This window comes from Heteronotia binoei, chromosome 8 (genome assembly GCF_032191835.1).
Source record: "Heteronotia binoei isolate CCM8104 ecotype False Entrance Well chromosome 8, APGP_CSIRO_Hbin_v1, whole genome shotgun sequence".
Taxonomy (NCBI): domain Eukaryota; kingdom Metazoa; phylum Chordata; class Lepidosauria; order Squamata; family Gekkonidae; genus Heteronotia; species Heteronotia binoei.
In genome coordinates, this window is record NC_083230.1 from 80,505,193 (window position 1) to 80,528,488 (window position 23,296).

Here is a 23,296-nt window from a genome sequence, read left to right on the forward strand (position 1 = left end):
GGTGAAGTCACTAATGAATCAGATTGCACAAGGAGAGGACAGAGCATGCAAGCACAGGGCTTGGCATTAAACATGAAATGAGACACAGTGAATAAGGGTGATCTGGACATCTAGAGAACCTAAATCTCTAGGTTGTAAGGATAGTTAATTTATTATTCATAGCTGTTGTCAGTTTTGTTGCTCACACCAAACCTTTGATATGTTTATAGGTTTCTTTCCGTGCCTTTACTGGGTTGGGTCCAAAGATAAAAAGCCTGTACCTGGAGAAGAACAAAATGCCCAACTTACCCAGCCTGCATAGCTTCACAGATCTGGAGGTCATCAATCTGAGTGATATCCCATTTTATTGCAACTGCCAACTTCTCCCGCTACGCAAGTGAGCATATAATTCCCACCTGCCATGCCCTGCTGTTGTAGCATAGCAAGAAATGGTAGCACTGTATCATTTTATTGTATGGCATAATAGAAACAGTGTACAGTCACACCAGCAGTCTTGCAGGCCATCTCAGCAAAGCAGCAATTGGCACAGCTATCATGCACTGTCTAGAGTTGCAGTATCAAATTCTTAGATTATTTATACAGCACTATCAAGATGCATGAAGCTTTCTTAGCAGGGAGCCAGTGTGCTGTTGTGGTTAAGTGAAAAGACTCTTAATCTAGAACTGGGTTCTCCACTCCTCCACATGCAGGCAGCTGGGCGACCTCGGACCAGTCACAGTTCTTGCAGAGCTGTTCTTTCAAGAGCGGTTATCTGAGAGCTCTCTCAGCCTCACCTACCTCACAGGGTGTCTGTTGTGGGCAAAGGAAGAGAAGGCAATTGTAAGCCACTCTGAGACTCCAAGTAAAGGGTGTGGTATAGATCCAATCTCCTCCTCCTGGGGTCAGCATCCCTGTTGAGCCTGTAGGACTCTTGGAAATCTGAGAAAGGGGAATGGGCACCAACACCACAAAATGGCTTCCAGGAGCAGCAGTCACAAAATGACTGCCTTGGAGTTGTGGGTCCAATCACAGATGGCTGAGTTACCCCCCACCCCTTGATAAATGTAGCTGTTTCTAAATGGGTGCTCCCTACAGACACAAAGGTAAAGCCTCCTGGATTCTTCTGAAGCACTTCTGACAGAGGAAAACTAAAGTTAGGTCTTTGCTTTGTGAAACAGATGATTTTTAAGAAGCAAATAGGTGTCAGAAAACTCATTAATAGACACCACTTTAAGGATCACTACTTTATCAAGGCACCTGCCTAAACAATTTGCAATCTGAAGTTTACAGTTATAGCTGACTATGATCTAAGTAATGCTGCAGTACACCAAGATATTTCAAGAGATTCTGGGTACACCTCTGGGTTTACACAATACAGCTATAAACAGCACAATCTGAAACAGAGTACACTCTTCTAAGGTCATTTACTTCAATGAACATAGGAGGGGTTATCTCTAAGCTTAAGATTGCACTGAAAATGAATTTGATTAGCTCTGCCAAAAAACAAATGCAAGGATCATAAAAAGTTACTAACTGTATTCCTTGCTTATTACAAAAAGACTAGTGGATTAAAAGCCCCAGATCAGCAGCTATCAAGCTCATCTTGATATCAAGTTGCTTCTGATGAAACTGCTTGTTTCAAGCTAAAAAAAACATTGTCAGTCACAAATTCTGCAGCATCTGGTTAGACAAAACTATGTTAAGCCAGGGAGATGTAACCCTAGAGAAACATTACGGATAGGCCTTTGGTCTATCCAGCCAATTGACCTGTGTTCCACATTTGCTGATGGTGACCCAGAAACTGTAACATGGTAAGTGCTTGAAAGCCTCATGGTCAGAGAGCTCTCTTACCCAGCAATCTTCACACTAATGGAAGGTCCTACATGGTCCAACATACAGTATGTTACAGAAGTGAGTACACTCCTTCACACTTTGTAAATATGTAAGTACCATACCATACCAAACCTTTAATGGCATAATAGATTCAGATAAAAATACACAGAATATAAAAATTTAAACATTGGAGATAAAATCAAAATAAAACCGAACTTACAGATGCATTCAAACATGGTCAGAATTAAATTTAAGGATGGCAGCCAGAAATTTACCACAGCCTCACTAACCACCCCCTCAGTATCACTCAATAAATAATAACAGGGTGGCAGAATAGACAAATCTGGAGAAAAAGAAAGCTTGCCAAATAAATCTTTACGGAGGTTATGGTATAAAGAACAATCAAGCAATATATGCTGGATTGAGTCAGGGGTATTTGCTCCACAGGAGCAAAGTCTGTCGGCTAAAGGGACTTGCTGATATCTCCCTTGTAAAACTTTGGAGGGAAACGCGTTTAGTCTAGCCAACATAAATGCCCTGCGATGACTTGGAGTGGTTAGGTCTGATAGATAATTGGGCATTTTGCCACAAAAAGCATAAAGACCTAAGGAAGCTGGAGAGCAAATATAAGGGTCAGTTGGCCGTAATTTCGTTTCCTCCGATTCCCATAGTCTCAGTTTAATACATCTGAAGATATATGACTCATCAGCGGTAGAAAAATCATCTACCTCTAACCCCAATTGATTGAGTTTAGACAGAAGCACTGCTGTCCAGGATGAAATATATGGGTCTCTTTTCATACAATCAAGAAGGCTGTTGGGATCTGTTCTAAAATGAATTTTGAGCCAGAATTTAAACACTGCAATCCAGGCTTTTGTCTCCACCAAAGACTGACCCACTTCAGAGCAGAGAGCAAAGTAGGACACACATTTTGGCAAACCAAAAATTTGTCTAAAGAATGAGGCTTGAATGCCCTCCACTTTCCTGGTCAAAGCTGAGATCCAAATAGGGATACCATAGAGGATTTGGGCAAGCGTTTTGGCTTTGAACACTTTAATAGCTGCTGGAACTAATTGGTTGCCCCTTGCAAAGAAAAACTGTTTAATTTGAGCAGCTGAACATTTAGCCAAGTTGACGGTGTTGTTACGATGTGAAACCCAGCTTAACTTGTGGTTAAAAGTGATCCCCAAGTATTTAAAATTTTTTGTTTGCTCGATTGTTGAATTGCCAATAAACCATCTCTGCCACTGTGTGTAAGTATATATTTTCATGTGACTACACTGAAGAAATGACACTTGGCTACAATGTAAAGTAGTGAGTCTACAGCTTGTATAACAGTGTAAATGTGCTGTCCCCTCAAAATTACGCAACACACAGCCATTAATTTCTAAACTGCTGGCAACAAAAGTGAGTACACCCCTAAGTGATAATGTCCAAATGGGGCCCAAAGTGTCAATATTTTGTGTGGTCACCATTATTTTCCAGCACTGCCTTAACCCTCTTGGGCATAGAGTTCACCAGAGCTTCACAGATTACCACTGGAGTCCTCTTCCACTCCTCCATGACGACGTCATGTAGCTGGTGGATGTAAGAGACCTTGTGCACCTCCACCTTCCATTTCAGGATGCCCCACAGATGCTCAATAGGGTTTAGGTCTGGAGACATGCTTGGCTAGTCAATCACCTTTACCCTCAGCTTCTTTAGCAAGGCAGTGGTCATTTGGGAGGTATGTTTGGGGTGGTTATCATGTTGGAATACTGCCCTGCGGCCCAGTCTCCGAAGGGAGGGGATCATGCTCTGCTTCAGTATGTCACAGTACATGTTGGCATTCATGGTTCCCTCAATGAACTGTAGCTCCCCAGTGCTGGCAGCACTCATGAAGCCCCAGACCATGACATTCCCACCACTATGCTTGACTGTAGGCAAGACACACTTGTCTTTGTACTCCTCACCTGGTTGCCGCCACACACGCTTGACACCATCTGAACCAAATAAGTTTATCTTGGTCTCATCGGACCACAGGACATGGTTCCAGAAATCCATGTCCTTAGTCTGCTTGTCTGCAGCAAACCGTTTGTGGGCTTTCTTGTGCATCATCTTTAGAAGAGGCTTCCTTCTGGGACGGCAGCCCTGCAGACCAATTTAATGCAGCGTGCGGCTTATGGTCTGAGCACTGACAGGCTGACCCCCCCCACCCCTTCAACCTCTGTAGCAATGCTGGCAGCACTCATACGTCTATTTCCCAAAGCCAATCTCTGGATATGACGCTGAGCATGGGCACTCAACTTCTTTGGTTGACCATGGCGAGGCCTGTTCTGAGTGGAAACTTTCCTGTTAAACCGCTGTATGGTCTTGGCCACCATGCTGCAGCTCAGTTTCAGGGTTTTGGCAAGCTTCTTATAGCCTAGGCCATCTTTATGTAGAGCAACAATTTTTTTTCAGCTCCTCAGAGAGTTCATTGCTATTAGCCACAGTATATTATAGGAACTGTCTGGGGCAGTGATGCTCTGTATTCTTGGTGCTTGGAGGTTTGTGCAAAGTGGAAGGGCTTCTAGACCCACTTGTGAACCTTCTGATGGCACTTGAGGGCGTTTTTTTGGCCACTGTGTGACACAGTGTTGGACTGGATGGGCCATTGGCCTGATCCAACATGGCTTCTCTTATGTTCTTATGAGGTGCCATGTGGAACTTCCAGTGACCAGTGTGAGGGAGAGCGATAACCTGCTCCCCCTTCACCCTGATACCTTGTACCACTAACGAGTTACATGACACCAAGGAGGGAAAACGGCTACTTGGGTCCCATTTGGACATTATCACTCAGGGGTGTACTCACTTTTGTTGCCAGCAGTTTAGACATTAATGTCTGTGGGTTGCGTAATTTTAAGGGACAGCACATTTACACTGTTATACAAGCTGTAGACTCACTACTTTACATTGTAGTCAAGTGCCATTTCTTCAGTGTTGTCACATGAAAATATATACTTACATATTTACAAAATGTAAAGGGGTGTACTCACTTCTGTAACATACTGTATGACCCCCAAGAATTGTATAGAAATGTACTCTCATTGGGTGACTGAACTGATGTGGGTACAGTGGTCAAATAGATTATAATAACTCACCACCATTTCTATATTTCAGGTGGCTTGACAAGCTGAACTTGAGAGTAGGAGCCACTTGTGGCTCCCCAGCAGATGTCCGTGGCAAGAAGCTGAAGCTCATAACTACCTTTCAGAGCTGTCCAGGATGGGGTACCAAGAAGGCCAAGAGAACCAGCCCAACTAAAGCCAAGGCTGGACAGCATTCTAATAGGAAGCAGAGGCCAAAACATGTCCAAATAAAGAGAAGCAAGAAAAGCAAAGCATGAATTGTAGGACTGCTGCTACAGATAGGCTTCTGATCTTATCAGCTTTTAGAAAAAAGGTTAGAGAATATGCATCCAAAATTTACCTTAGGGTAGCAACAGGTGCATATTTAAAAGAGAGAAAGCAGACCAATGGTTAGGTGTTTTTAATACTTTGGTAGAGGTAGACAAGAGAATGAAGAGGTTTTTTGCATACAAATTAAGTATCAAGAATAACTGAATTCTGTACAATGTGCAAATTAAGCGGATTTATTTTGGTAGTCACAGAGAAGTGCAAGGACCACTAAAATCTTACTGAGCCCCTCTTATACCAGAGTTTTCACTAGACAGCCAAGTCTCATTGGCCAGACTTACTGGGGAGGAAGCAGCCTTCTTGTGCATGCAAAGAGCTCCCGATTGCTGTAATTCACCCTTGTGAAGCTTGGTGTGACTTCTAGCCCTTGTAGTACAACTGTTCCTGACCAGGGCTTCCATAAATATATTTTCAGGCATTGGAGTGACACAGAAAATGCTACTAACACACAGCTAGCATAGTTCATGTCACTGACTCTCTAAAAGGATTTTCACAAGCAACACCAAATAAGCCTTGTGTCACTTGCGATGGTTTAAGAACTACAGCACCCTGATCTGGATGGCCCAGGCTAGCCCGATCTTGGAAGCTAAGCATGGTCTGTTAGTACTTGGGTGGGAACCACCAAGGAAATCCACGGTTGCTATGCAGAAGTAGGCAATGGCAAACCACCTCTTGAAACCCCTATGGGGTTGGTGTAAGCTGACTGCAATTCAATGGCACTTTCTACCACCTCCAAGAACTACAGCAGCCAAATTGAAGCTACTTGAAACAAACTCTCCATGGTGGTTGCTCTGTGCAGAGGCAGAAAATTGTATAGCAATTTCTCCATCATATGCCTGGTTTCTGGAATAATGCCAGCAGGCTGTTTCAAGCAGTTCCCAGCAGGAGAGGGTAATGCACAGGCCACTTTTGTCACACTACAAAAAGAAAAAGGCAGTTTTCATTTAGGTTTCAAATGATGGGAGATGATTTGTGAATACAGAGTGAAATACCACCCTCTGCCAGGCCAAATTGCCTCATACATTTCTGTGATGTGTTCAGTGTGAAACCTGAGAGTGGTAAGTCTAATGGACAAAACAGATATCACTGATTCAGCACAAAACAAACAAAAGATAAAGAAGTTGAAAGCTGTATGATATGGTCCTTAACTTACTTGTGAGTTTCCAGGGGGCAACTAATTGGATATTCCAGGAAACAAGGTAGATCTCTGCTCTAATCCAACAGTGTGTTTCTTAAGGTTCTTAGGAAACACTGAAAACATCACTGCATGCTGCACTCAAGAGAAATGAGGAAGCTGTGTGATAGTTATCCAAAATGTCCTAAGAAACAGCATATTGGGGCAATTGTAGGAAGAACAAAAAAAATCAACTGGTAGTTTACAGCAAGGGAGATGGATATCCTCAACCTAACTCTGTTCAGGCAAGCCTTGAAGATTTCAAAATGGAATTACTTCTAAATGTGCATGCTGAGGACAGCAGCCTAACGCTGTGTAACAGGAAATGCCTCCTCCTCAAAGCAAGAGTGGGCAGACAATAAAACAATGTATTGCAGGGAGTGGTGGGGTTTTCTCCTTTTTAAACAAGATATTGGATGAGCCCATGTAAGATATTAACCTCAGTGTCTTTTGTCATTGCAGGAGGCTTCCCTTAAATATCATGAATATATATATATATCATTAATATTAGTTATCAGTTCAGCATAAAAGAAGTATTTTAAGGTTTTCAAACCATAACCCTCTTTTGCAGATGTGCCACTGCCCACTTTCCTCTGCCCCAAGGTATTATTTCATACATTACATAGGTAAAATGGCTTATGGAGGGGGTCCCTGATTGATTTACATTCGCAATAGCGGCTAAGCCATCTGCCATGGCAGCTTCCAAGTGGCTTACACTGATTTCTGCTATATTAGGGAAATGCCCCTGCTCTCCAGAAAAAAAGAGAAAATCTACTGGAAAGGTTAAGATCAGGGATGATACTTCACACAAAGAACTGACCACACAAAATGGCATTTACAGAAAGTCTGTTTTTGGCAAAAACCAAATAGTTTGTTTAATGCAACTGCATGCTCCCAACTTTCTAAGCTATAAAGCCATCCACAGGACAGCACCCTCAGGTTCCTGTGGCTGACGGAACACTGGAGCATTGAGAAGGATTTCAAATGTCATCTAAGCAATCTATGTTATGCTTGTCTAACTTATCAGTTATGTATATGATCAGAAACAAAATCTAGGAACCACACTGAAATCAAACAAAAACATATGGCACCTTTACCAGTGTGTCTGTTCTTAGCTTATGTGATACTGTTACATTTTATGTTATAAATGTATAATGAACAATAAAGCTGATAAGCAAGAGCCACAGGTGCAGCTATGGTTAATTCACGTTTACCAGCATAGCGTAGCAGTTAACAGTGGACTCTAATCAGGAGAACTGGGTTTGATTCCCAACTCCTCCCCATGAAGCCTGTTGATTGATGTTGGGTCAGTCACAGTTCTGTCAGAACTCCCTCAGCCCCACCTACCGCACAAGGTGCCTGTTGTTGGGAGCAGAGGGGAAAGGCAATTGTAAACTGCTTTTGCCTCTTTCTGGGCGAGAAAAGCAGAGTATAAAAAACAAGTTCTGAGTAACAAAGTACAACTACAGAGAGATGGGGAAAAACTGAGTGATGGAGTAGAATTAATGGTAGAAACTTGGTCCCACTCTAAGATACTCCAAGCACACGCACAGGGATTTTCCATTGCAAGTGCTTAAGAAAGTAAGAGTCATGCTGAATCAGACCAGCAGTTCATCTAGTCCAGCATCCCACCTCATATAGCGGCCAAACAGTTCCTCTGGAAGGCCCACAACAGGGTACAGAGGCCAAGGCCTTCCCCTGATGTTGCCTCCTAGTTCTGGGATACAGAGGATCAGTGCCTCTGAATGTGGAGGTTCCCTCAGTCACCATGGCAAATAGTCACTGGTAGACATCCTCCATGAATCTATATAATCCTCTTTTAAAGCTGTACATCCATCACTGGATCCTCTGGAAGTGCATGTCAAGCATGGTAAAATTCCATTGGTAATTGATTATTTTAGGGTCCTTCATAAAACTGGTCTGTGAAGTATCATGGAGGACTAAGGTCTGGTAGCTATGTTATTCTTTCCCCTCCCCCTTTTTGCTTTATTGCTTGCAAAGTAGAAGTAGAGAGAAACGAAACTAACTTGAGAAAAAGTAATCAGCACCTTCCCATACATTCCTGTTAGGGAGTGCGACACATCTGGGGAAAGCAAGGACAAAGTCCTGATAACGCCATGAGAATGTAGACATAAAAACATAAGAACATAAGAGAAGCCATGTTAGATCAGGCCAATGGCCCATCCAGTCCAACATTCTGTGTCACACAGCGGCCAAATATATATATATATATATATATATATATATACACACACACACACACACACACACTGTGGCTAATAGCCACTGATGGACCTCTGCTCCATATTTTTATCTAACCCCTTCTTGAAGGTGGCTATGCTTGTGGACGCCACCACCTCCTGTGGCAGTGAATTCCACATGTTAATCACCCTTTGGGTGAAGAAGTACTTCCTTTTATCCGTTTTAACCTGTCTGCTCAGCAATTTCATCGAATAGCCACGAGTTCTTGTATTGTGAGAAAGGGAGAAAAGTACTTCTTTCTCTACTTTCTCCATCCCATGCATTATCTTGTAAACTTCTATCATGTCACCCCTCAGTCGACGTTTCTCCAAGCTAAAGAGCCCTAAGCGTTTCAACCTTTCTTCATAGGGAAGGTGTTCCAGCCCTTTAATCATTTTAGTTGCCCTTTTCTGAACTTTCTCCAATGCTATAATATCCTTTTTGAGGTGCGGCGACCAGAACTGCACACAGTACTCCAAATGAGACCGCACCATCGATTTATACAGGGGCATTATGATACTGGCTGATTTGTTTTCAATTCCCTTCCTAATAATTCCCAGCATGGCGTTGGCCTTTTTTATTGCAAACGCACACTGTCTTGACATTTTCAGTGAATTATCTACCATGACCCCAAGATCTCTCTCTTGGTCTGTCTCTGCCAGTTCACACCCCATCAACTTGTATTTGTAGCTGGGATTCTTGGCCCCAATGTGCATTACTTTGCACTTGGCCACATTGAACCGCATCTGCCACGTTGACGCCCACTCACCCAGCCTCAACAGATCCCTTTGGAGTTCCTCACAATCCTCTCTGGTTCTCACCACCCTGAACAATTTAGTGTCATCCGCAAATTTGGCCACTTCACTGCTCACTCCCAACTCTAAATCATTTATGAATAGTTTATGTGTAAGAGCGCATCCCTTGCCCCCACCTTTTGGAATCCTTTTGAAGTTAGCCTTAAAAGTATTGTATCAATGTATTTGCAGCATCACTCTCAAGAATCTGTTACACTGAAAGTATCGGTCTATCAATAAACGTAGTCTTGTATCAAACCTGACTCGTCATTGAAACCACATGCTTGACAGTGGATTCCATATTTTTATCACTCTGTGTAGAACAGTATTTCCTTTTGTCCATTTAAACCTACTATGCATCAACTTCATTGAATGCCCTCAACTTCTAGTATTTTAGGAGGGGGAACAATTTATCTTTGTCAACTCTCTCCACCCCATGCATAACTTTATAAACCTCTATCATGTCCACTCCCCTCAGTTGTCTCTTTCCTAAACTGAAAAGTCCTACTCTTCAGCCTTTCCTCATAGGGAAGGTGTTTCAACCCCCATATCATCTTAATTGTCCCCCTCTGTACTTTTCTGGCTCTAGCTATCTACTACAACCCCAAGATCTTTTCCCCTCTAAGTCTCAACAAGTTCAGACCTCATTAGTCTATTATTACTGTTAGTCTATTATTCAGAAATGTCTTTTAATAAACCATTTAATTCATAACACTTTGGAATCTGTGTTTTCCTGCTGACAGTTGTATACACCCCAGAGTAAATGCTCTAAGATTAATATAAGCCTCTTGCTTAAGGAGACTGGATTAACAATGCTGAGCATTTTACTCTCATAGGAAACAACGGAACATTTTTGTTTGTGTGTGAGGGATGGGCCTTACATGCAATTTCACTGGCAGAATAGTGTCTGTTGGTCAAATGGCAAACAATAAACAAAAGCTGACAACATAATACAGAAGGTAACATGGAGAGCAGAAGCAAGACTTGGAGTGTTCTCCTTGTCATAGCACAGATTAGCTTTGGTGTTTATCTTGACACAAGATCAAATTGAAGATGATAGCTTGAAAGGAGGGGAGAAGATGCTAAGTGGAGAAATTCATCTTCTGTTGTAGTTTGAAATGCAGTATAGGTTTGCTTTTCTACAGGATCTCATTAAGTCTGTTTTCCAAGAGCAGTTTTTTGGTGGGAGATGGCCATTTTCTATAAAAATTACAGTGTTGTAAAATCTGCCCTTCAGCCCAAGTCCTCAAACAAGCCCAGTGGGCCATTCTGTCATATTCATAAGGCTTATTGTGCTAGGTAACAAGTCTTTTTGCTGCCTTAAAAGTTTAGTCCACATCCTCATCCTTCAGGCAGCCAATCAACACAGGACTCTTTGAGACTTCCTGTTCCATTTCCTCATCTTTTACAGAAGTGCTCAGCATGGGGCTTAATGGAACTTCGGATTCCATGTCCTCATCTTTTAAAAATCCAGTTAGCACAGGACTCTTTGGGGCTTCCGGCTCCATGTCCTCATCTTTTACACAGCTGATTGGTACTGGAAGGTGTGGAGCTTCAGAAGCTATCCCTGTATCATTAAGAACTTCTTCTTTTACCTGCACAGCAACAACTACTGTGAAAGAGAGGAGAGAGGGCACATTTACATCACTGGATTTCACTTCAGAGTCCTTTCCTTGGCCAGACACACAGAGTTGTTAGCAAAGATACACAGCAATAACATGGAATTAAATCTGAATTCACACTCTGTGGCAATTGCTGTTATATATTAAATATGACAAAGGAACATATTTATTATATAGGAGAATGGTGATACACCTGTTTTTCAGTATTTTATTTATAGTCAAAAGGGTGAGAAGTCTATCGCTTTCTAAAAAGAGGATTTCCAGAGTTTTGTAGTAGACAGATTCAGCACTGAAAGTCAGATTTCATTCTATGATATGCACTAAGTAATGCCAATTTGCCTAGATATCAGCAAAGACCCTCCCTCCCCCAATACCTGAAGAGCATAAGATAGATTTCTGGTTATGGTACTTGGGAATGTGACCAAAACTTACCAGAATATGCAGAATTCAGCAGATGCTGTGAAATACTGGGCTCATTTTAATGAAATTTAACTGTCAGCCTTCGTGGTTTCCATAAGAAAAAAACCTGGAAACATTCTGGAAATCCCTTTTCAATGCTTGGCAGCCACAGAGAGTGTTCACAGGACTTCTTACTACTAAAATAGTAGAACTTAAAACCATTTAGGCAACACCTGCAAGTTGACTGCAGTTTATATATAGACATGAATCCAATCTGTAAAGTGTGCCTTGGGCAGTTATTAAGGTGAACAACCACAATGCACAATGTGCACTGCTGAAGGATCAAAAGAACAAATGGCATGGAGTCATCTTACCCATAATAATTTCTCTTTAATATACAGAATCAGTTCTTCCTGCCAGCATGGCTGCTGAGACACGGGTGCAGGCACAACCCAAGCGAAGACACAAGGCCCTTCAGCCTTTGCCTTCTACCATTTTTCCAGTCTAGTCTGTGAAAAATTACAGGAACTACTATACCAAAACATATTTGAACAGTTGAAGAGAGATCCTAGGTCCGGCTGTGCAACTAAGCCAGAACAACTAAGAATGGATTACAGTATTCCAATTTGTTAGCAGGATTTACCAAGAGATCAGACAAAAATACATATTAGTGTATTCTGAAGGGAAATTCAGCAGATGCTGTGAAATATTGGGCTCGTTTTAATGAAATTTAACTGTCAGCCTTCATTTACTCCAATGGCAGGATCTGGGATTTGAGTGCAGAACCCTGTTTTAGCCTGATACTTGCAGGACCCCTAGAACTGATAAATTGCATCATTTTTTCAGTGAACAAAGATCTCATCTTCCACCAAGGTGTGGGGGAAACTCACAGATTCACTACATCATCAGGTCTCCCTCACAGTTAAAGGATCCAGCTATACCAGACTTCCAGGGTTGGAAAATGTCGAGCTGAACTGCTTCTCAGAAGGGGAGCAGGCTGGAACTTCTGTTCGGGGTAGTGAAAGGCAATCTAATGCCTACTGCCTACTTTTCTCAGTCAGAGAACAGTCCAAGATATGCACAGGAAACTTTGAGAAGATTTACTTTGGCTAAAAGGGAGTCCCGGGGGGGCTCCTTTGAGGCTTTGAAGAGTCTTCAGAGACGAGTTGCATTTTCATCATCTGCAGAGGTTTCCAGAGTCATTTATTTGACTTAAGCTCGACAGGATCCTAATCTTCTTTGATTCTACTAAACATCTAAAGCTATGCAAGACCGGTGTTGATTTGGATAACTACAGAAAAGGTACAGATAGCTATCTTTCATTCCGAGACTAATTAAAATTAAACAAAATAAAATCAGAAGGTGGGAAATTGAAATCTAGAAAGCTTGGAAGAAGGGGAGAAGGGGCAAAATTTGGACTGTGTAAAATTAAAGGACAGTGTTAAAAAGTGAGAAGGAATTTATTGTTTGGTCTACTTGTGGTTTCAGAGAAAAAGCCCCATCGTCATAGAATTGCAGCCTCCACAGACAACACAGGAAATACGTCAAGTATTGTGAGATCTCTCTACCAGTGAAAACGGGATTTGGTGGCAAGCAAAGCAGGAAGTATTGGGTGAAAAAGGGAAATCATTGAAGCAGCCAGCCTACTCTAGGACTGAAATATCATAGAAAAACATCGGCGGCCATTGCAAGGAGGTCAAAGTTTAATTATTTTTAAAGTGTTCGGGACATTAAACATTGGTGGAGCCGGTAGAGGTGACTACTATAAGGTAAATACTATTGGACATTATTGCTAAAAACTACTCTAGAAGCCTCAAAAGGAAAAGACATTTTTTTAAAAAAAGAGAGGCAGATACTGTATTTATTCCAAACTATCCCGATTGTGGAAGACAGCAAACAATTTAATAAATGGCAAAGAAAGATTTCAGAATTTGTATGGGCTGGAAAGAAACCAAGGATTAAAATGAAAGTTTTAACAGACGCTAAATAAAGACGAGGATTCCAATTACCAGATTTAAGATTATATCATGAAGCAGTTTGTTTGGTATGGATAAAAGATTGGGTGACGTTATTGAATAAAAAACTTTTAACGCTAGAAGGTCATGGAAATAAATTCGGCTGGCACACTTATATATACTATGGGAAGAAAAAGATGGATGGTTTTTTCTCTCACCATTACATAAGAAGTAATTTGCTAAATATCTGGATGAAGTATAAGAAATATGGCGATGACAGAAAACCACTATGGATAGTGCCTGCAGAAGTAATTAAAATAACAGCTGAGCTAGGAGAAGGAAAATGGATGTCATACAATTAATTATTAAAAATACAAAGTGGTAAAATAGAGTTGAAAACTGCTGAGGAGCTGAATTATAAGTATGATGGTTTCAAATGCAACAAATAAAGAGTTTGGTGGAAAGTGATGTTAAAACTGAAGGAATAAGACGAGAACAAACGGAAATGTAAAAAGTTCTGCTTGGAGATAATGAAAAACTAATTTCGAAAATCTATAAGTTACTCAAAATGGTCTACGGAAGATGAAGTAGTAAAATCTCAAATGATTAAGTGGGCAATTAATGTAAATAAAGAAATACAGATGGATACATGGGAATATTTGTGGAAGAACTCTATGAAACTCTCAACATGTCAGAGTATTAAAGAAAACTGTTTTAAGATGATATATAGATGGTATATGATTCCTAAAAAGTTGGCAAAGATGAATAACAAGATGCCAGATAGGTGTTGGAAATGTAGAAAACATGGTTCTTTCTACCATATGTGGTGAACTTGTGAAAGAGCGAAAATGTATTGGCAGATGATTCAACAAAAGATTTCTAAGATCTTGGGTTACGAATTTAACAAGGTTGCAGAGACTTTTCTGTTGGGATTACAAATGGAAAAATTTCCAAAGGAAGATAGGACTTTAATCTGGTACTTGCTCTCAGCTGCTAGGACATTGTATGCGCAGTTGTGGAAGCAAGAAAAAATACCAGAGAAATGGGATTGGATTGTAAAAGTTATGACATGGAGTGAAATGGACAAGTTAACAAGAACCTTAAGAGACTATGATTTAGAAGCATTTAAGATGGAGTGGAAGAAGTTCAGAAGATACGTAGAAAAAGAGTGGAAAATAAAAGGACACTGGACAATTTTTGATAATGACTAAGTATAAGTATAAGAGGGAGGAAGATATGAATTTTGGTTCTTATTAATTAAGGGTACCTTTAGTAATAATGTTTTAAATATAGTACACCGGCGGGGTCAAGTAACGGGGGGAGGGGGAGGTAGAAAGTAATATATGGGATAGAGAAAAAAGTAGTTATTAATGATGTAAGAAATTTAATATATTACCATATGTTACTAATTTAAAAAAAGGCAGAAAGTCGCGACCGCCATTTTGGAAAAAATAAAAACTTTAAAAATAAATATCTGAGCCCAGGAGGCTCTGAGGATGGCAAAATTAGGCTCATTGAAGAAAGCAAGTTGCATTCTTTTAAATTTGATAATACCTGAAGGTTTGAGTTTTGAATTTCAAGGGAGAAGGATTATAATTACAAATACACAGGAACTGCGGAGATTTTGTGAAGAACATAAAGAATTTGCACCACGATGGATTACAAATTATTATCTTGGAATGTAAATGGACTAAATTCACCACAAAAAAGAAAGGCAACGTTTCATTGGATTAAAAAGCAAAATTGTAATATAGTTTGTCTACATATTAAACAAAAGGATTACAAATTTTTATGGAATAAGCAGTTGTGACTAGAATTTCATTCATTGGCTGAACAGAAGAAAAGGGGAATGATTTTTATATTAAACAAGAATTGGATCCGGAATTATTGTTTAAAGATAAAGATGGGAGATTTACAGCGGTGGAAATAACATTAAATGCAAAAAAACCATTGTTATTGGGACTGTATGCACCAAATGGAGCAAAAGATTTTTTTTAAAGACATTATACAACAATTTGATGAAGTGACATATGATCAAGTTTTGATAATGGGGGATTTTAATGGAACAATTAAGAATGCATTGGATAGGTCCAGGAAAAAAAAATAATAAGGAAGGGAAATTGCCAAAGTCTTTTTTTGAACTGGTTAAACAAGAAAATCTGGAAGATATGTGGAGGAAATTTAATCCTGAAGTGCGGGACTATACCTTCTTTTCAGCAAGACATAATACTTTTTCTAGAATTGACATGTTGTGGGGTACTAAGGACTTAGGTCTTATTACAAAGAAAATAGAGATCCTACCTAAAATAGGAGCTGACCAAAACCCAATAATGTGGACTACAAAATTGTTTAAAAAGTCAAGAAGATGGAGATTAAATGAAGATTTACTACAGAATAAAGAAATAGTGACATCTCTAGAAAATGAAACCAAAGCTTTTCCCCAAATAAACTATAAAGAAGACATAGAATTTCAAATGGTTTGGGATACTTATAAAGCAGTAATGAGAGGAATATTGATTACATTGAATAATAAAGACAAAAGAGCAAAAGAAAAACAGATGCTGGATATTCAAAATGAAATAAAGAAAAAAGAAGGGGAACTGAGAAAGAGGCCAGGGGGGAAAAATTATGAGGGAGATGACAATATTACAAACACAAATGAGACATTTGCTAAATAAAGAATTGGAATGGAATTTGAAAAGATTACAACAAAAATCTTTTGAGGGAGCAAATAAACCTGGAAAGTATTTGGCCTGGGGCAAGTGAAAAAAAAGAGAGAAAGTAAAATCATTAATAAAATTTTGGTTGATGGGAGAGAGTTTGTAGATCAAGAAGGAATAAAAAGAGAATTTTTCAAGTACTATGCCAAATTATTTAAAGGTGTTAAAGTAAAGAAAGAAAAGATGGAAGCGTATCTACAAAATATTAAAATAGCAGCCTTAACAGAAAGCATGGGAAAAGTCTTGAATGATCCAATTGAGAAAATAGAAATTGAAGCAGCAATTAATGCAATGAAAAACAGAAAGGCACCTGGACCAGATGGATATACAGCTAAATTTTTTAAAACCTTCAAAGAGGAATTAATACCGAAACTTCAGAAACTGATGAATATTATAAGAATAAAGGGGAAAATACCAAATACATGGAAGCAAGCTGTTATTTCATTGATTCCAAAAGAAGATAGAGATGTCACGAATGTAAAAAATTACAGACCAATTTCATTATTAAACAATGACTATAAAATATATACAAGAATCTTGGCAGAACGGCTTAAACAATATTTGATAAATGTTATAAAGGAGGAACAAGCGGGATTTCTTCCCAAAAGGCAAATAAGAGACAATATTAGAACGGTTGTAAATATTGTGGAATATTATGAAACCCATCCAGAAAAAGAAGTTGCATTATTCTTTGCGGATGCAGAGAAAGCATTTGATAATTTAAATTGGGACTTTATGCTTGCAGTAATGGAGAAAATGAAATTGGAGGAAAACTTTATAAGGATGATAAAAGCAATATATACTAAGCAAAGTGCAAGGTTATGCATAAATGCAGATCTTAAAGATATGATAATTAGCAAAGGTACAAGACAAGGCTGTCCGGTTTCCCCATTGTTGTTTATAATGGCTCTTGAAATTCTATTGATGCAAATCCAAGAAGACAAAGAAATAGAAGGATTAAAAGTAAAAGGATTTACTTATAAATATAGGGCATTTGCAGATGATATGTTTATAAATGAAAATCCCATACAAGTAACCCCTTTGTTGCTAGTTAAAATACAAGAATATGGAGAAATGGCGGGACTTTATATTAATAAAGAAAAATCAAAAATTCTATGTAAAAATATGTAAGTGAGTAAACAAAAGGAACTGCAGAAGCTAACGGGATGTGAAGTTACCTCTAAGGTAAAATATTTGGGTGTGAAGATAACAATGAAAAATATTGACTTGTTTAAAAACAACTATGAGAAGCTATGGCATAAAATGGATGAAGACATGATAAAATGGAAGAAACTTAATTTGTCATTGCTTAGCAGAATAGCTGCAATAAAAATGAACATTTTACCAAGAATAATGTATTTGTTTCAAACTATTCCAATTGTGAAAGATAGCAAACAATTTAATAAATGGCAAAGGAAAATTTCAGAGTTTGTGTGGGCTGGGAAGAAACCAAAGATTAAAATGAAAATTTTAACAGATGCAAAAGAAAGAGGAGGATTCCAACTACCAGATTTAAAATTATACCATGAAGCAGTATGTTAAGTGTGGATAAAAGAATGGGTGATGTTATTAAATAAAAAACTCTTAGCGTTGGAAGGTCATGGAAATAAATTTGGCTGGCACGCTTATATGTATTATGGGAAAAAAAAGCTGGATGGCTTTTTTTCTCACCATTATATAAGAAACAATTTGTTAAACATGTGGATGAAATATAAGAAATATGGAGATGATAGAAAGCTGTTATGGATAGTGCCAGCAGCAGTAATAAAAATATCAGCTGAGACGGGTGAAGAAAAGTGGTTGTCATATAATCAACTATTAAAAATACAAAGTGGTAAAATAAGAGTTGAAAACTGCTGAAGAGCTGAATAACAAATATGATTGGTTCCAAATGCAACAAATAAAGAGCTTGGTGGAAAATGATATTAAAACTGAAGGAATAAGAAAAGAGCAAATAGAAATGGAAAAAGTTCTGCTTGGAGACAATGAAAAATTAATTTCAAAACTATATAAATTACTCTTAAAATGGTCTACGGAGGATGAAGTAGTAAAATCTCAAATGATTAAGTGGGCAATTAATGTAAATAAAGAAATACAGATGGAAACTTGGGAATATTTGTGGAAGAACTCTATAAAACTTTCGACATGTCATAGTATAAAAGAGAACTGTTTTAAAATGATGTATAGATGGTATATGACTCCTAAAAAGTTGGCAAAGATGAACAATGAGATGCCAGACAGATGTTGGAAATGTAAAAAACATGAGGGTTCTTTCTACCATATGTGGTGGACTTGTGAAAGAGCAAAACAGTATTGGCAGATGATTCAACAAGAAATTTCTAGGATCTTGGGATATGAATTTAAGAAAGTTGCAGAGACTTTTCTGTTGGGATTACAAATGGAAAAATTTCCAAAAGAAATTTTGGAAATTCAGCTTTCAGCTGCTAGGACATTGTATGCGCAGTTGTGGAAGCAAGAAAAAATACCAGAGAAATGGGATTGGATTGTAAAAGTTATGACATGGAGTGAAATGGACAAATTAATAAGAACATTAAAAGACTATGATCTAAAGAATTTAAGATGGAGTGGGAAAAGTTTAGAAGGTATGTAGAAAAAGAGTGGAAAGTAAAAGGACATTGGGCGATTTTTGATAATGATTAAGTAACAGAAAGAAGAAGGATGCTTAATTTTTGTTTTTATTAGTTAAGGGTACCTTTAAATATTAGTATTGTAAATAACACCGGTGGGGGTCAAGTAATAGGGGGAGGGGTGGTTGGAAAGTAATATATGGAATAGATAAAAATAAGTTATTAATGATTCAAGAAATGGATAGTTACCATATGTTACTAAATAAAATTGTTTTAACATAAAAAAAAAAGGATCCAGCTACACCCTCCCCTCTTTACCTTCATCAGGAGCTGGTTTTGGTGAGGCCTTGCTTGCCACTTGCGTTCCTTTCTTTGGTTTTGGAGCAGGAAGCTTCTTAGCTGCTTGCTTGACAGAACGAGCTTTAGCAGTCATCTTTTTTCCTTGGAACATAAAAGGAAAGTTGTAAAAAACCAATCTCACCTGATTGTTTCAGTCATTTGCTGCCCTTCCTCCCAAGGAGTACAGAATGCTGACGATAGCCTATTTCTCACTGAGGGGGTAAACTTGCATCTGGGTTGTACCACTTGCAGCCACAGGAGGGCTCATGTTATGGTGGCTGTCCAGCCGAGCACAGATCTGAACTTGGGTTTCCTACATTTCAAACTATCTTTTGTGCTACTGCTACCCCCCCACCCCCGCCACCCCCAGCCATTGTCAGATTGAGTGTAGTAAAGAATCATCCCAAGACACCATTATGGTGAGAGAGTGGAGACAGTATTTGGGGTTTGGAAGTGAAAGAATGAAACATATTTCTTGCCTAATACAGAAACAGGAAGAGACATGCACTAGACTTTTGCCTGAATGTGCCAAACACAAACTAGTTAAATTGCCACTTACTCTTCTTCCCATATGGCTTCCGCTTTTTCTTTGGCACCTCCTTGACTGGCACAGGTGACACAGGCTCTGTCACCAAGAAAAGAACAGAGCACTATTTTATTCATAATTTTTATCCCACAATTCTTCACAAGAGGCTGAAGTTATACAGTACACAGGCAATACAAACTAAAAACAGTACACAGAACTCTGACCCCTATAAACAGATCACTGCAGCTACCAAGCCAGTAAAGAGAGTTCTAAGCCATACAGGGATTAATGCAGTCAGCAAACAGATATGGATTTGAATAGGCTCTTCTAAACATCTCCACCTTATGGTGGCTTCCTAACCTCCTTCAGAGGTCCATTTCATAATGCCAGTGCCATGGCACAAAAAAAGCTCTAGCCTGATCTAATGAGGCTCATATTTACCTGTAAAATTGTACCTGAAGCAGACCTTGAGCTATACAATACAGCCACTAAAGCAGCAGGTATGCATGAAGTACTTTCTAGGCAAAAGGTTCCAAGATTACTTTCCGGCTTAAGCAGGCTAACAGTTCTTGGGTTAGGAAGCAGGAAACTTCTGGGCAAATTAAAATAATGATTCCATCACTTTCCAAATTTGCTTACTTTGCATATTTTATTCTGGGACCACATATATTAACTTTGTTTTGCAATGAAAAGTCCCAGAGATAGAGCATAGCTTCGAGTGAGATTGTAAAAGTCCGAACAAATAAAGGAATATGATTCAAAGGCCATTGTTGTATGGTTTGAGCAGGCTGGATGCTTCCAAGGAGCTGGCAAGCAAATGGTCTGGCTTTGTAGCACCAGAGTAATCAAAATAACCTCCTAAATAGCCCCTCCTAGAATTCATAGTAGAAATTCCACAGAACTATTTAATTTCAGAAGATGGAAGATTGTGCTATCTGTACTTTTCAAATATGAAGGCCAAAAACATTTTTAGATTTAAGAAATAGACCTCTAAATTCTGCACTAACCACTACATTCCTTGCTATCATAGAGAATGAACAAGCAAAGGAAGCAGGAAGCTTACAGTAAGTACAATTCAAGATGCAGTCACACTGACCCCTGCTGATTACAGAGGAGAGCAACACTTAAAAGAGATGCTTACCCACTCACATGATTTAGGATGCCAAGGAAGACCTGGAAACACTGACTAAGGTTGCATTTACTAGATTCCCATAGGAAACAAGGACCACATTAAGACATGCCCAGGTCCTAAACTGTGTCAAGTTTAAGAAGCCCTATAGTGTTACTACAAAAAGAAGTAATTTAATAACTTTGGGGTGATGGTGGCTTCATACTGAGAATCTCCCTCATAACCCTAAGTCCCAAGCTGTAGCTTACTTAAGCTCATGCCTTAAATTCAGCTTTGCTGTTGCATCTTAACTTCAGTTCCTCATCAGCTACAGCATTAGCTCCTGTCCAGGTTCCTAGGGGTGTGCATTCGGTTTGGCCGAACCGAACAGACTGCTTAATAGCCTGATTCGGAAGTATACGGTGCTGTATAGTTCTGAATCCAATTGGAAGGCATTATACGGGAGCCGGATACGGCTCCCTGTATACTTATGATTCAATATTCGGAAGTATATAGAACTCAATGTAAAAGGCGGCAAAGGAGCTTCTGCAGCCTCAGGGAAGCTGCTTGCCTCCTTTCCCACCTTTGGAAGCCTTTTCCCACCTCTCCCATAGCCTCCCTGGGATCAGGGAGGGAGGGGGAGAGGAGCCCCAGCAGCCAATCCAAAGCATGCATTTGCAAAAGCATGCTTTGCAGGGCTGATGTGTAGCTGATGGCTGGGCTAATCCCCCAGCCATCAGCAACATTGTTGTTCTTTTGTTTACTTGGGTATCAAGTAATTACCTGGGTATCAAGAAAACACTTCTCTGGCCAATCACAGAGCAGTGGTATTTTTTGAAACTGCTCTGTGTAGGGCCAGAGAACCTTTTTAAGGAGTTTGCCTGGCTGGACTCCATTCCATTGCTGCTGTGTTGGTGTGAGAGAGAGATAGTGCTGCGCTGGCCCTTGGCCTCAGCTGCTGCTGCTCTCTCTCAGCCTTGCCTGACCTGCCTGGAGTAAACATCTAAGGTAAGACAATCTTGGGGTTATTGTTTTTATTTTAGTTAGGATAAAAGTAAAAGGATTTTAAAAGACTCAGAGTCCCTTTACTTATCCAGATTTGGGCGGGTGGATAGCTTATTTGGGGTTAGGGATAGGGAGTTCTGCTGGGGGTGGGGGGGATTGCCAATTTTCCTCTTATCTTTCTTTAGTGAGAGGACTTTTAAAAGTGCAGTGTCCTTTTACTTTTCCTGATTTGGGTGGCTGGATTTCTTGGGGTTAGGGTGAAGGTTTTTTGGAGGGGAGGGGTTGGTTAAGTTCCTATATTGTTAAAAGTCAAGTTTTTTACTGTTTTAAAAGGATTCTGTGTTTGATTTGTTGCAGCTGTGTTGTGCTGCTGTTGTTCCTTTTCTCTTTTGGTTCTTGGGGGGGTGCTGTTTGGCCTAATTTTTATTGTTAAAAAGTTCAGTTTTTACAGTTGAGTTTGTTGGCCTTTTCTCAGTTGGATTTGTTTGGATCTGTTGCTTTTACATCCTGTCCTGTTGTCCCTTTTCCTGGTTCTGTTTTTTTTTTGGGGGGGGGAGGGAGGGGAGTTAAAAGTTAAGTTTCTTTCTGTCACATTTTGGGGTTTTTTAATTACCTCTGGTTGCTGTGTGGAGTGGGTCACTTTCATGTTTTTATAGAATTATTTTTGGAGTCTGAGAGTGCTTTCGGTTTGCCTACGGCCACTAAAGAGGCTGCCCCACTAATAAGGGTGTTTTTAGGGATTGTGTTTTTTGAAATCTAAAAAAAAATTAATCCAGTTTAGGGCTATATCTTCTTTCAAAATTCAACTAGGCCATTTTAAAAGATTTTAGGTTTCTCATAAAAGGCAGCGTGACTACTAGGCCACATCAGGCTCCCTTTTAAAGAGACTAGGGTTGCAGTGCATCTTGCTTTTAGCCACTGAAAGTTGGTGCAGATTTGCATAGGGTAAACCACAAATTCTCTCTAGTTATAGGGGACACCTGATTTCTAGCTTGCAAGGAAATCCGATTTGTCCCAGGAGAAGTTTAACTAGGAGGATATAACAAGGATTGCCTTCATCTCAAGGTAGCCTTTTAAAAACTGTAGCCAGGTAGAGGCAGGATCACTTAGTCTCCTGAACTTTATCAGACAACTACTACCCCAACCCAAAGAAGGACAGGTTAGGGACCAAAAAAACAAACAAACAAGTTTTGGTGGGAGGGTTTTTAAAAAGAAGTCAGGGCACCTGTTGGTTCAGGGTAGTGTAGTGAGTTAGGTTTGTAAAAAACCCCACTCTCAGTTCAGGTTGTGTGAGACTGGCCAAGGGTGACATGAGTGACAGGCAGCAGAAGAGGGGCCCTGGGAGCAAGGCCAAGGAGAAGACTAGAGGGGTGGAGGGGGAGGACCCAGTTCCCCCCCCAACAGCTGTGCATAGGGCCACTCCACAGCCACCTTCCAGCACTCCAACCTCTGGCCAGAGTGTAATGAAGAAGGCCCGCCTTGGGCCCTTCATCGAGGCTGCTGCTGGGGCGCCCCCAGCAGAGGTGCCATTAAGTGCTGGCACTGAGCAGGGGTCTGCTGCTCGGGCAGTCTCTCC

At 39.8% G+C, this 23,296-nt stretch overlaps 2 protein-coding genes across 4 annotated transcripts in view; one reads left to right on the top strand and one right to left on the bottom strand.

The window, feature by feature from the left end:
* The window catches only part of CHADL (chondroadherin like), a 44,165-nt gene extending 38,986 nt beyond the window's left edge, over window positions 1–5,179 (top strand). Inside the window, exons 7-8 of the mRNA XM_060244428.1 lie at window positions 210–376; window positions 4,954–5,179. Coding sequence (XP_060100411.1) covers window positions 210–376; window positions 4,954–5,179 — 393 coding nt within the window. The remainder of the gene's footprint in view (window positions 1–209; window positions 377–4,953) is intronic.
* A 4,937-nt stretch (window positions 5,180–10,116) lies between these two features.
* The window catches only part of L3MBTL2 (L3MBTL histone methyl-lysine binding protein 2), a 51,566-nt gene continuing 38,386 nt past the window's right edge, over window positions 10,117–23,296 (bottom strand). For 2 of the 3 annotated variants that reach the window (XM_060245372.1, XM_060245374.1), the window contains 3 exons: window positions 19,641–19,706; window positions 19,061–19,183; window positions 10,117–11,070 (listed from right to left, as the gene is read on the bottom strand). In XM_060245372.1, the coding sequence (XP_060101355.1) occupies window positions 10,787–11,070; window positions 19,061–19,183; window positions 19,641–19,706 (473 nt within the window). In that variant the 3' untranslated portion in view covers window positions 10,117–10,786. The remainder of the gene's footprint in view (window positions 11,071–19,060; window positions 19,184–19,640; window positions 19,707–23,296) is intronic. The other variant, XM_060245373.1, reaches the window with a different exon arrangement.